At 45.6% G+C, this 14,756-nt stretch overlaps 1 protein-coding gene across 2 annotated transcripts in view; it reads right to left on the bottom strand.

Annotated features, from left to right (window-relative positions):
* The window catches only part of ZFYVE26 (zinc finger FYVE-type containing 26), a 273,412-nt gene that overhangs the window by 44,836 nt on the left and 213,820 nt on the right, over nucleotides 1-14,756 (bottom strand). For both annotated transcript variants that reach the window (XM_030215525.1, XM_030215526.1), the window contains 3 exons: nucleotides 12,447-12,644; nucleotides 5,088-5,290; nucleotides 1,682-1,823 (listed from right to left, as the gene is read on the bottom strand). In XM_030215525.1, the coding sequence (XP_030071385.1) occupies nucleotides 1,682-1,823; nucleotides 5,088-5,290; nucleotides 12,447-12,644 (543 nt within the window). The remainder of the gene's footprint in view (nucleotides 1-1,681; nucleotides 1,824-5,087; nucleotides 5,291-12,446; nucleotides 12,645-14,756) is intronic.

Here is a 14,756-nt window from a genome sequence, read left to right as displayed (position 1 = left end):
GATTTTAGCAACGGATTGGTAGTTTTCGAGCTTGTCTGGGTCAAGGACTTTTTAGTGTTGTTGGCAGCTGCTCTTCACAAGAGCAGAATTCATTTTATTGGCCCCCTCAATAAGGCCTTTGCTTGCTAGCTGTACTTTCTCTGCTGGGCAGAGGTCAAGAGGGCAGGATGTCCATTCAATATATTCACAAAATACTATTCCACTCTATTTCTTGGTTTAGCCCTGTGGGAGGCTTGTGAAACTTTCTCAAAAATCCAAAACTGTTCTCTTCTGGCTAAAGCTAAATCACAATCAGTCCCTCTAACTGAAGGAGAAAACTGATCAATAATAAACCAATCTTGAAAAGAAAATTCATATTGTTGACAAAGCAAAACCACTGGCACTGAAACTGTACATGTTTACACGACTTATGTTCAGTCTAATCTTAATGGGTCATCTTGTACAGGGAAGGGGAAAGGATTTGAAATATCGCCTTTTCTGGTACAATCAATCACTTAACCCTCCATTGCCCCAGGTACAAGAACTTAGATTGTGAGCCCACTAGGAACAGAAAACTGCTTTGCTGGCTGGGAGAAGTGCTGCTCCTCTGTCTGGAAAGTGCTGAGTTTTTTGATATATGTGGAGAACTGTCATGGTTTCCTACTGGATTTATTTCTGAAAAACTGGTTTGCTGATTTATGAGCCTCAGCTCATCATTTTTTTATGCAGGTGCTCAACACCGAAACACGGTCCGTGTCGGGTCTAGTAATAAAGGAGTCTTGACTTTCCCAAGTTTGAAAGGCCCTTGGTGCTTTTTTGCTTATTGGTGTATGTACTTTGATCCTCTCTTCTGATGCTGTCCAGTGATTCTGACAGTCTCGAGCTCATCCACTGTTAACTCAACTCACAAATTTTCCAAATGTCAAAATTCCTCAGGCCGTCCCCAGTGGGCAACAGTTAGGTGGTTGGCAATAGCCATTCTAAGGATATAACCGAGCTACCACCTATACAAGCTTGTCTACAGAATCTCTCTCCATATCCAAGTCAGTTAAGTTTATTGTCTACCCTCTTTGCCATCTCCTTTTCCATGCAGATGATCACCCATACTTAAGCCAACACTCAGCCCCCCCACCATCAGTCCTGTTCTGTTCCTCTCACTGCCCTACATATTCACAGTTTTGGCCTCCATCACCTTTGGCAGAATCTTATTCCACAAGTGCCAAACACACCAAGAAGTGTTCCCTATGAAGGAAGATGCTGTCCAAGGATTAGGGAAGGAACATGGGGCAACCAATCCAGGTGGGACACCAAAAGCTGAGTAGATAAAATTTTTATTTCCAATGACCTGGTCAAAAGATTTTACCTACTCATCTTTTGGTATCCCACCTGGACTGGTTGCCCCATGTCTCTTCCCTACTCCTTGGACAGTATCTCCTTTGAGCAGGGACCGTCCTTCCTTGTTAATTTGTACAGCGCTGCGTAACCCTAGTAGCGCTCTAGAAATGTTAAGTAGTAGTAGTAGTAGTATCTTATTCCAAGCATCCATCATCCGTTCAGTGCCTTCTTTCCCTCTATAAATATGTCACACTGGATGCTTTTTATTTATTTATTTTTATACAACTATTTCAGAAAACATGTTATTCTAAGAGAAGTTTTGATGGGGAGAGGATTTGGTTATTATACCTAGTCTGACTATACTCACCATACAAGCAACATCTATTTTCATGGGGTTGAGTCCAAAAAGTGTAGGAGGGGAATTTCCAATCATCAGGGATGTCCCAGCACTCTCACAGCGGTGCAGGAATTTTGTTACATCAATCTGTAGCTCAACTGTATTGATGTGCCTAGATTTTAAAATCAGATTTTGCAATTATCTTACACATTTTGTCCTACAACAGCACTAAAGAATGTAATGTGCTCAGAAAAATTAAATGTCAATTAGAAGCAGATGAATTAAAAAATGAATAGGCTGCAGGTCGGAAAGTTCTTTCTTGCTGTTGCTAAGTGACAAACTGCTTGGGACAGGGTGAGGGCTCAGAGACTGGTGGGGAGAAACATGGACAGCAGCTGTGCAGTAGTCCCTCTCTCATTCTCTAATACCCTCTTCCCTAAGGGAGGTTCAGAGACTAGTGGGAACAGGGTATGGCAAAAGTATTGGGGTCAGACTGGGAAGCGTGTGTGTGTGCATGAATTCACTACCCTGCCAAGAGAACGCTCCTCAAAAAGGGCGGGATATTAATTCCAATATGCCCTTGAAAAGAAGGCTGTGTTTTGACAGGAAAGTGGTGAAAGCCAAAAGGCAGGCACTTGCTAGACTGAAAGAAACAACTGATCAAGAAAATCAACTTAAACAAATAGATCGGAAAAGAAAAGTTAGTTCTAGGTAGAGATCCAGTCTCCATATTTTCTGATTTAAGGAAGTGTTAAACTCAAAGTCGATGTCACCCTCTCTCACATACCCCTCAGCAAAACATCCCAGTCACAATCAACCATTCTCACAACCCCCACTGACATTCACCCATTCAAATACAGCACTCAGCAAAACACCCAACTCACACTCACCCGTTCTCACACCCCTCAGCAAAACAACCCCAATCACATACCCCAGAATACAACATCCCCAACTCACACCTCAGTACCACACACCTACTAACACTCACCCGTTCTCACATCCCAGAGTAGCACACCTCCATGCACACTCACCCCTCAGCAGTACATCCCCACTTACACATCACAGAATAGCACACCCTCACTCACATTCTGTTCTCACACACCCCTCAGCAAAACACCCCCACTCTCACACCCCTCTCAGAAAAACCAATCACAAACATTCACTCATCCGTTCTCACACCCCCTCAGCAAAACACCCCCAACTCACACTCACCTGTTCTCACACCCCCTCAGCAAAACAACCCCACTCACACATTCTCACACACCTCTCAGCAGAAAATCCCACTCAAACTCTCTTCACCAGTACATCCCATTCACACTCATCCACTCTCACACGTTATTGAAGCTACAATCCTGACAGGTTGTGCCAAAGGACAGCATGCTCAGGAGGTAAAGTAAGGATCCATTTACTAAATGTTCCTCCAGAAACACTGAAATCATTATCCAATGGCTGAGCAACACTAGAAGGGACAGCTAGTATATTCTAAAAAAAAAAAAAAAATGTCACATGGAGAGCTGGAAAAGCTGCTCAGATGGTCAGAGCTTTGTCTACTGAGAATTTTATTAGCAGAAGCAGCTCAGGTTTCTCTGTGTAGTTCTCAGTAGACCTTCACATTATGAACAAGAAATTAATTCCCTATCATGGATAAGTACATAAGTATTGCCATACTGGGAAAGACCAAAGGTCCATCAAGCCCAGCATCCTGTTTCCAACAGTGGCCAATCACTACAGGGAATCCACATTAATTATTTCAAGCAAGCAAATCTGCAGCTGCCATTTCAGATTACTAGCCATAGGGAATTATCATTTCTTTAATAAAATCATCTAAACACACACACCAATTAATATTAACTAGTGCACAGTGGGTGGAGAGCACAGGCTGGTATAAATATATTAGCTGTTCTAGGCAAATTTTAGCCTTATATCCCTTTCAATTAACTTTCAGGCACTCCCCCCCCCCCCACTCTTCCAGGTTTTGATAAACAAACTCAAAGAATGTCTAGCTATTAAGCGGGCAGTGAATGATCTCTGGTACTACCTGAGGAGGGGCTGATGCAGAAAGCTCATTAATGTCTGCTAAATGCTAAAAGGGTTTTTGCACTGACATTTATTCCCACCGTAGACATCAACACACAGCATATGAAATGTATGCTAAAGAGCCTATTAGCTAGATCGTAGCAATGCAGGACAGTGTGCTGTCTACCGTGGAAGCTCAATGCCAGAAACCTACCTCCAGGTCTGAGGTTGGTATAGAGCCCTGTCGTCAGCATCAGTCCCATTTCTCTCCCCTTTGTCCCACTCTGGCACCCCCCCCCAACACGACCAGTTCCCCAACATGACTGCTACCCCCCTGACCTTAAAAAAAAAGACCTTGGTGGTCTTAGTGGGCTCCTCCCTTCCACCGACAGAAAAACTACACTCTCCAGTGTCTAGTGGTAATCACCCAGCCCACAGACCCTCACCAAAAACCCCAGACTGTTGTTCAACAGAGGCAGGAATGATGACCATGTGCTCCTGCCTCAGGTGCTGCAATCTCCAAAACAGAGGCACCCTGCCCGGCGCTCTCCATCCTGGATGCACTGGGCAGGGTCAATCTTCTATATAAGGGAAAAAGTCCTTTATGTGGCAGGCTGGCCCTGCTCGGTGCATCCCAAGATGTACCATGCAGGGCAGGGTGCCACCATTTTGGAGATGGTGTCACCAAAGGTAGGAGCAAGTGGGCATCACTCCTGCCTCTTTTGAGGTACAGGGGTCTGGAGGGCCTCGGTGAGGGGTTGGCCCCTGGGAGAAGTTTCATATTAGTCACCAACCAAGATGAAACGGGGAACAATAGAGAGTCAGCTATGGGGAAAATCCAGCCCAACTACTCATATCTATGTACACACATATATCTAAGTGTGTGTGTACCCACATAATGGGGGTAAATTTGTATTTTCCATACATGAAACATGTTTTGCACACATAAACAAGCTTTTGGTACCTGCAGTTATGCCTGCAACCTGTGTATAGGAGTTTCTGGGGGTACAGCTTGGACAGAGCTGCAGGGATACATGTGTGTTGTTAAAAAACAAATATGCACAGAGTGAGACTTCTTTTATAAATAAACATAGAGACTATCAAAATGGACCTATTTCAGGCTTGGCTAAGTAATTGCTTAGTTTGCTTAATGGTTAAGCCCACCCTACAGGAGAATGTACCAATTGGTATGAACTGCATTGCTGGAAGACATACATAAGGGTATAATCTCACAGTGGGCATCTTTGCAAACCTGCCTTTTGCTGCTGTTTCAAGCCCTGCAATGGAGTCAGCAGCAGATCATCATGGCTAATGTACCAAAGCATATTTTTTCCCAAATAGCCCCTTTTTTGAACAGTAGTGTGCTACTTATATTTGCAGTAAGATTTTCACTGTTCACTATCCACTTCCTTCCTTTCACCTTGAAACATCACAAGCAGCCATTTTCTTCCGAAAGGTGCCTGTGGCTTTTCTTTTTCCATAGCTCCTGGTGGCATCCTGTAAGTATGTTTTCAGGTGGTCTCTGGATTTACTCAGCCATTTCAGCTCTCCTCCAAGCTCAGAGTACGTTTTTGCTCTGTGATTAAAGAACCTGATGCAGGTCATTGCGGCTCGAACATTGTCCTGCACAAACAGAGCGGTCACAGATTATTTTCAAGAGAATAGGAGCCAGAATGGTGGCACTGTCAAGTTTTAGGACTTGGAAATAAATTTTGCACTCCTGTAACTAGACGTGTTGTGAAATAACACAAGCATAACACCTCCAAATCCCAATTGATACCCTAAGCTATGAAGTACATGCTACAGAAGGGATGACGAAGCACAGAAGTTATAAATTTGAATATAACACATTACTTATCCTTTTAAACTGAATTTTACCCCCAATCAAATGGTAAACTATTTTGAAGATACTTTTTTTCTACAAGCAGTATTACATCATAGGCACAGGTCAAAGATCACAGTGATGGTTGTGTTTGTGCTGTTGTCAGGACTTATTTTGCTTTGATTGTAATTGATCACTGCTGCCCTAAGTAACCACATAGTCTTGCTTAATGGTTGGGCTGGGCCTGCGTAGGCAACCCAAAATAACAAAGATACTTACCTGTAGCAGGTATTCTCAGAGGACAGCAGGCTGATTATTCTCACCAATGGGTCGACGTCCGTGTCGGCCCGGGAATCAGCATTTGCCATAGCAAAAACAAAAACATTGCTAGAGCCTTCAGGTGAGCGTGCAGTGTGCACTGCGCATGCGCGGACTGACTTTCTGCCCGCCACGTGAGCACGTACCTCAGTTAAGTCTAAAGCATAAACAAATAACTCCAAGGGGATGTGGGTGGGATTGTGAGAATAATCAGCCTGCTGTCCTCAGAGAATACCTGCTACAGATAAGTATCTTCACTTTCTCCGAGGACAAGCAGGCTGAATTATTCTCACACATGGGGTATTCCTAGCATCCAGGCTCACCCAAAACAATAAACATTGGTCAATTGTGCCTCGCAACGGCGAGGACATAACGTAGATTAACCTGAAACTATATACAGCTAGTTGAGAGTGCAGCCTCGAATAGAATAAAATAAAAGGTGGGTAGTGGTGGATTCTAAGCCCCAAACAGATTCTGCAGCACTGACTGCCCAAACCGACTGTCGCGTCGGATATCCTGTTCAAGACAGTAATGTGAAGTGAATGTGTGGACTGAAGACCATGTCGCAGCTTTGCAAATGTCTTCAATGGAGGCTGACTTTAAGTGTGCCACCGACACAGCCACGGCTCTGACATTATGACTGTGACATGGCCCTCCAAAGTCAGCCCAGCTTGGGCATAAGTGAAGGAAATGCAATCTGCTAGCCAATTGGAGATTGTGCGTTTTCTGACGGCGACTCCCCTCCTGTTGGGATCAAAAGCAACAAACTGGGCGGACTGTCTGAAGGGCTTCATCCGCTCCACATCAAAGGCCAATACTCTCTTGCAGTCCAAGGTGTGCAAGCTGCTTTCACCAGAATGGGCATGAGGACGGGGAAAAAATGTTGGCAAGACAATTGACTGGTTCAGATGGAACTCTTACACCACCTTCGGCAGGAACTTAGGGTGCATGCGGAGGACTACTCTGTTGTGATGAAACTTAGTGTAAGGTGCATCCATTACTAGGGCCTGAAGCTCACTGACCCTACGAGCTAAAGTAACAGCCACCAAGAAAATGACCTTCCAGGTCTACTTCAGACGGCAGGAATTCAGTGGCTCAAAAGGAGCTTTCATCAGCTGGGTGAGAATGACGTTGAGATCCCATGACACTGGTGGAGGTTTGACAGGGGACTTTGACAAAAGCAAACCTCTCATGAAACGAACAACTAAAGGCTGTCCAGAGATAGGCTTACTCTCTACAGGCCGATGATAAGCACTAATTGCACCGAGGTGAACCCTTACTGAGTTGGTCTTGAGACCAGACTCTGACAAGTGTAGAAGGTATTCAAGCAGGGTCTGTGTAGGACAAGAGAGAGAGGATCTACGGACCTGCTGTCACACCAGATGGCAAACCTCCTCCATTAAAGAGAGTAATACCTCTTCGTGGAATCTTTCCTGGAAGCAAGGCTTGGGAGACACCCTCTGAGAGACCCAAGGAGGCGAATTCTAAGTTCTCAACATCCAGGCCGTGAAAGCCAGAGACTGGAGGTTGGGATGTAGAAGCGACCCCTCATTACTCCAATCTCCACAGTTCTTCAGAGGACAACTCCAGGAGAAGAGGGAACCAAATCTGATGCGGCCAATAGGGTGCAATCAGGATCATGGTTCCGTGGTCTTGCTTCAGTTTCAGCAAAGTCTTCCCTACTAGAGGTACGGGAGGATACGCATACAGAAGGCCTGTTCCCCAATGTAGGAGAAAGGCATCTGACGTTAGTCTGTCGTGGGCCTGAAGCCTGGAACAGAATTGAGGGACCTTGTGATTAATCTGAGTGGCAAAAAGATCCACCGAGGGGGTGGCCCATATTCAGCGACCACTCGTGAGGTTGCATTACCCAGCTCAGCATGTCGGCCAGACTGTTGTTTATGCCTGCCAGATAAGTGGCTTGGAGAAACATGCCCTTAAGGCATGCCCAAAGCCACATCTGGACAGCTTCTAACACAGAGGGCAGGATCCGGTGCCCCCTGCTTCTTGGTGTAGTACATCGCAACCTGATTTTCTGTTTAAATCAAGATAATTTGGTTGGACAACTAATCTCTGAAAGCCTTCAGAGTATTCCAGATCGCTCACAGCTTCAGGTTGATCTGAAGACTTGATTCCTTGAAGGACCAGGCTCCCTGAGTGTGAAGCCCATCTACATGAGCTCCCCACCCCAGGGGGGATGAATCTGTCATCATGGGAAATGGGACTTGATATACCGCCTTTCTGTGGTATTTTGCAACTACATTCAAAGTGGTTCACATATATACAAGTACTTATTTTGTACCTGGGGCAATGGAGGGTTAAGTGACTTGCCCACAGTCACAAGGAGCTGCAGTGGGAATAGAACCCAGTTCCCCAGGATCAAAGTCCGCTGCACTAACCACTAGGCTACTCCACTTTTTGCGGCTGAGGAATTTGGAATGATTGTCCCATGGTCAAATTGGATTGGATTTCCACCACTGAAGAAAATTCCGAAAGTCGGTGGACAGTTGGATTACATCCTCTAGATTCCCCGCAGCTTGATACCACTGGGAAGCTAGGGTCCATTGAGCGGATCTTATATGCAGACATGCCATGTGTGTTACATAAACTGTGGAGGCCATGTGCCCCAAGAGCCTCAACATCTGCTGAGCCTTGACCTGCTGAGACGCTCAAACTGTGGACACCAGGGACAGAAGGTTGTTTACTGCGTGTTGGGGAGATAAGCTTGAGCTGTCTTCGTGTCCAGCAGTGCTTCAGTGACCTCCAATTTTTTGAACAGGAGTGAGATGGGACTTGGAGTAATTTATTACAAACCCTAGTAGCTCCAGCACCTGAACAGTCATCTGCATGGACTCTCGAGCACCGTCCTCCGAGGTGCTCTTCACCAGCCAATCGTTGAGATAAGGGAACACACGCATTCCCAGTCTGCATAGCGATGCTGCGACTACTGCTAGGCACTTTGTAAACACTCTGGGCACAGTCGCCAGGCCAAAGGGCAGCAGTACACGGTACTGAAAGTGATGTGGTTCCCAGCCGAAATCGAAGATACTTTCTGTGAGCTGGAAGTATTGGGATATGAGTGTAAGCATCCTTTAAGTCCAGAGAGCATAGCCAATCGTTTTCCTGAATCATGGGAAGAAGGGTGCCCAGGGAAACCATCCTGAACTTTTCTCGGAGTAGGAATTTGTTCAGGGCCCTTAGGTCTAGGATGGGATGCATCCCCCATGTTTTCTTTCACACAAGGAAGTACTTGGAATACAATCCCAGACCTTCTTCCCCTGGTGGAACGGGTTCGACTGCATGGGCCTTTAGAAGGGCGGAGTGTTCCTCTGCAAGTACCTGCCTGGGCTGGGAGCTGTACAAATGAACTTCCAATGGTCAATTTGGAGGTTTGGATTCCAGATTGAGGGTGTATCCTAACCAGACTATTTGAAGAACCCACCGGTCGAAGATTACGAGAGGCCACCTTTGGTGAAAAAAATATTAACCTCCCTCCAACCAGCAAGTTGTCCGGTACGGACACTTACTGCGGCTATGCTTCACTGGAGCCAGTCAAAAGCCCGTCCCTTGCTTTTGCAGGGGAGCAGCAGGGACACATGCTGTTGACGAGAACTAGCGCGCTGGGGCTGAGCCTGATCAGGCTCAGGATGCCGGAGCATACCTACGCCTAGCATAGGAATAGGGAGCACTCTGTGCTCCCCCAAAAATCTCCTGGTTGAGGAGTCTGTAGCATAAGGCGCCCGGCAGAAGTGAGAAGCCATAGCATCATTGTGCTTTTTGATCTGGTTGACCAGATTTTCCATATTCTCTCTGAAAAGATTATCCCCAGGCAAGGTACATCCGCCATCCTCTGCTGGACCGAACAATCCAGGTCAGAGACACGCAGCCATGGGAGTCTACGCATCGCTATACCCTGAGCAGCAATTCTGGATGCCACATCAAAAGTATCGTTAAGTGCCCCTGGCCAGGAATTTACGACACGCCTTCTGCTGCTTGACCACCTGGCGAAAAGGCTCGGCCTGCTCCGGAGGGAGGGCATCGACCAAGGTAGACAGCTGCCTCACTGAGTTCCGCAAGTGAACACTCATGAAGAGCTGGTAAGATTGAATATGGGCTGCAAGCATAGAGGCCTGATACGTCTTCCTCCCAAAAGGGTCCAAGGTCCTAGCTTCTCTGCCTGGTGGCGCTGAGGCATAGTCTCTAGTACTCTTGGCTCTCTTGAGGGCGGAATTCACCACCATGGAATTGTGGGGTAACTAAGACCTCATCAACCCAGGTTCACCGTCGATCCAATACTGAGAATCAGTCTTCTTAGGGATCACGGGGGCAGACAGAGGGAACGAACAGTTTCACATAAGGACTTACCTTATGCAAAGGAGCCATCACAGCCTCCTTAGGTGGAGAGGTGTAGTCCAGGACCTCAAGCATCTCAGCCCTGGGCTCATCCTCTACTGCCATACGGAATGCAATGGCCTGAGCCATTTCCCGCACAAACGAGGTAAAGAAGAGGCTCTCAGGAGACAGTCTTCTTGCAGATGGAGGAAAAGGTTCAGAGGGAATCCCAAAAGATTCACTGGAGGAGAAGTACCTGGGATCTTCCTCTGACTCCCATGAGCGCTCTTCCTCAGTATCGGAAAGCACTTCCCTAAGGGAGCTCCGAGACTGAGCCTGGCTTGATGCCGAGGACCGACGTCCTCAATGGCGATATCGAGAGGCAGACACCCACATGGACTGTGGTGAAGCTTCCTCCACTGATGTCGAATGGGAGTTAATCTGGGAGGACGGGGATCTCACTGCAGGTGAAGGGCCAGATGCAGCTGTAGCAGGCGACACGGAAGGCGCAAGCACCCCCGGCGCCGAAGCAGACTGAAGCAGCAGTCCTTCCAGAAGTTCTGGAAGTAGGGCCCGGATGCGGTCATCGAGATTCGCCACTGGAGAAGGTTGAGGGGCCAGTGGAGCAGCCGGTGGTAGAATCGTTTGAGGTTCAGGCGCAGGAACCGGACTGCTAAGAGGCCGACGCATCAGCACCTCCTGTATGGAGGGGGAGCGGTCCTCCCGGTGCAGACGCCCTGGAGCTCCTGGCACCGTGTGTCAAAGGAGAACGGTGATGGTGCTTCTTTGCCTTTGCTTGATGCCCCGTCACCAAAGCTGCTCGGTGCTGACGAGGACAATATGGAATCCTCACGTCGCCTCGGGGTCGGGTCCAATGATGGTCGGTCTCAGGGGGCATGCACAGCAGGAGGCCTCTAGACAGGTGGAGACCCACTCAATACCTCACTGCTTTCAGCGTGTCTTGGCCTCTCAGCAGCCACTACCTCTGCTCCCGACATCAATGCGTCCCTTGATGTCAACGTCAACGCCGCTGACCTTGGTACCGATGCTGATGGACCGAGCCACAAAACGTTTCTCGCGTTGGGCTTCTCGAGCTACTTGGGTCCATTTCTTCATACGAAGACACAGAGCACAACTAGCTGAACTATGGTCAGGGCCAAGGCACTGGATACACCGAATCAGTACCTGAGATGGTCCGGTTGCACAGAGTACAACGTTTGAAGCAGCTGGGTGTCTTCAATGACATGGAAGGAAAAACGGCACTGGCGAAATCAAAAGATTCTGCATAGTAAGGGCACAAAAAAAGAAAGAAACCCGACTGTGCGGCCTAAAAGCGGCTGCGTCAAAAAAGAAAGAAAACTTAAAACCAGGGAAAAAGAACTGAGGATTCAAATAAGGAAAATAGCTTTGTTTTGTTAAAAAGAAACTAAATAAGAGGAGAAAATACACGCGGAAAAAAAAAATCGCTGAAAACGAAGGCTCTTCTTCCTGTGCCAAAACAAGAAGCACAGTAGGAACCTGCCACACCTCGTCGCAGAAAAGAAAAGAAACTGAGGTACGTGCTCACACGGCGGGCAGGAAATCAGTCTGCGCATGCGCGGTGTACGCTGTACGTGTGCCAGAAGGCTCTAGCAAAGTTTTTGTTTTTGCTATGGCAAATGCCAATTCCCGGGCCTGACGTGGACGTCGACCCATGTGTGAGAATAATTGTCCTCAGAGAATCAGCTATACTGGCATGGTTCTCTGAAAATACGTCTGTAATATGATTTCTAACAAGCTATCTTTTTCATAACTAGCACTTTCCAGATTATGTAACTCATGAGAACCCTAATAGGATCCTAAATAAGGAATAATTCCAGTGTCACAGTCAGTTAGAGAAGCCTAGAAGGGTACAGAAAGTACTTCAGCCTTGCTCGGCTGCAGTTATAAGCAGTTCAGATTCTTTAGTGCAAAACTGTCTGCTAACTAAAAGTATCTGAAAACAATGCTGCCTGCCCAGAGATCACTACCATGTTGTAGTGTTGAGAAGGGACTTTCTAGACTTTTCCTTGACTCACAGTCCTGCACAGGGCTGCTTCTTTTAAAAACAAAGATCATATTTTCTCCACCATCCCAGATGACAATACAGCAATAAAGGTTGTCATTCTACTTCTGACAAACTTGTATTCTGTACCAGGCAGAAGATTCAGTAGCTGAGCTAGCAGGTATCTGGTTTGTAACATTCTTGCCAACTAACCAAGTATACAAAAACTACATTAAAAATGGTGAAACAAGAGAGTGTTTTAAGGTAACATGTCCCAATCTCACCTTCATGAACTGCTGCAGTTCATACAAAGTGTTATAATAGTTCTTTTGCTGCAAGTGTTTGCAGGCTGCCATCAGGTAGGTCCTAAATTTCTCCAGGCTTGGATCAATATCTTCTAGTAAGTTTTCCAGCAAGTGCAGCTTGCCCTTTTCATAGCTTGGCACAAAAATACCATCAATAAAGATATCACCAGGACAGTCCTACAAAAAGACAGAATGCTTTTTTTTTTTTTTACAAGATCAAGAAAACAAGAGCTGCAGAGAAGTATACAAATTATTCTTTATCTCAAATGTAATGGTTTACCCAACTTTATTACTAGATTAGAAAACAAGTCACATTATTTCAACCATTGTAGTTTTTAATGAAGACAAAGCTACCTGGACCCCTAAGTTAAACATGCTAATTTATTCAGAGAAAGACAAAAACCTTTATTGAAAGAGCCTAAGGGTCAGAGGGGGAAAAATGGAACTTGTTCAAGATTATAGAGTCATTGGGAGCAAGAGGTCTTGAACTCATGTCCTAGGATTTCTCCAAACTCACAACAAAGTATTTTAACCACTAGACCAGTGGTTCCCAAAGCCACTCAACTTTTCAGGATATCTACACTGAACCTTCATGATATAGCAGGCTCTGTCTCCATTGCATGTAGATTTCTCTCAAGAATATTCAGTGTAGATATCCTGAAAACCTAACTGGTCGTGGGTCTGCCAAGACAGGTTTGAGAACTAATACATTAGCTAGTGTCTGTCTATAAATGAACCTGAAAGGCTACCCTAACAGCTTAGTAGCAGTGCTGTGTACTGTTGAGCAGAGGACCTGTTTGATTCCCAGGTAAGGTCTTCCACTCCCCATGGAGATGCAGTTCCTAAGGGTTGGAGTCAGGGTTCATGACTGCAGAGCTCCCGGAAAGAAGTCTGATATATGGCCCCTAGTTGAAGACTGAGGCAGCAATGATTAGATGAAGAAAAATTCAGAGGGAATACATGTAAGTAGAAAAAATTCATAGGCAGTTTCAAATGAAGGTGCATGGAACCAGATTCAGACCCAGCTTTGGTTCTGACTGAACTGAAAGACCAAACAGGAGAAAACTATTGGTCCCCAGTCCTCAATAAAGATATCTCAATTATTAAACAGAGACAAAATGATTAAACACTGTACTTCCTTTTTAAATCTTCAAAACTTCCTCAATTCTTTGAAGCCCCTACAGGCAATGCAGACAATAGCATATTATATCATTCATGATAAGTACATAAGTATTGCCATACTGGGACAGACCAAGGTCCATCAGACCAAGCATCCTGTTTCCAACAGTGGCCAATCCAGGTCACAAATACCTGGTAAGATCCCAAAAAAGTACAAAACATTTTATGCTGCTTATCCCAGAAATAAGCAGTGGATTTTCCCTAAGTCCATTTAAATAATGGTCTATGGACTTTTCCTTAAGAAAGCAGTCCTAACCGCCTTTACCACATTCTCTGTCAACGAATTCCAGAGTTTAATTACATGTTGAGTGAAGAAAGATTTTCTCCAATTCATTTTAAATTTACTACTTTGTATCTTCATTGAATGCCCTCCAGTCCTAGTATTTTTGGAAAGAGTAAACAGACGCTTCATGTCTGCCCTTTCCACTCCACTCGTTATTTTATAGACCTCTATCATATCTCCCCTCAGCTGTCTTTTCTCCAAGCTGAAGAGCCCTAGCTGCTTTAGCCTTTCTTCAAAGGGAAGTCATACCATCCCCTTTATCATTTTCGTTGCCCTTCTCTGTACCTTTTCTAATTCCACTATATCTTTTTTCAGATGCGGTGACCAGAATTGAACACAATATTCGAGGTGCGGTTGACCCATGGAGCGATACAAAGGCATGATAACGTCCTCATTTTCGTTTTCCATTCCTTTCCTAATAATACCCAACATTCTATTTGCTTTCTTAGCTGTCACAGCACACTGAGCAGAAGGTTTCAACATATCATCAATGCAGACACCTAGATCCCTTTCTTGGTCGGAGAATCCTAACATGGAACCTTAAATTACGTAGCTAAAATTCGGGTTCCACTTTCCCACATCCATCACTTTGCACTTGCTCACATTAAACGTCATCTGCCATTTAGACGCCTAGTCTCCCAGTCTCATAAGGTTGTCTTGTAATTTTTCACTATCCTCTTGCGATTTAAGAACTTTGAATAACTTTGTGTCATCAGCAAATTTAATTACCTCACTAGTTACTCCCATCTCTATGTCATTGACCCTGAAAGAAACTATACCAAAGGTTTTCTTTTCAATCTCAGGACTGGATAAACAAATTAAAACAA

This window comes from Microcaecilia unicolor, chromosome 9 (genome assembly GCF_901765095.1).
Source record: "Microcaecilia unicolor chromosome 9, aMicUni1.1, whole genome shotgun sequence".
NCBI lineage: Eukaryota > Metazoa > Chordata > Amphibia > Gymnophiona > Siphonopidae > Microcaecilia > Microcaecilia unicolor.
This window is presented reverse-complemented; position numbering and strand designations above follow the sequence as displayed.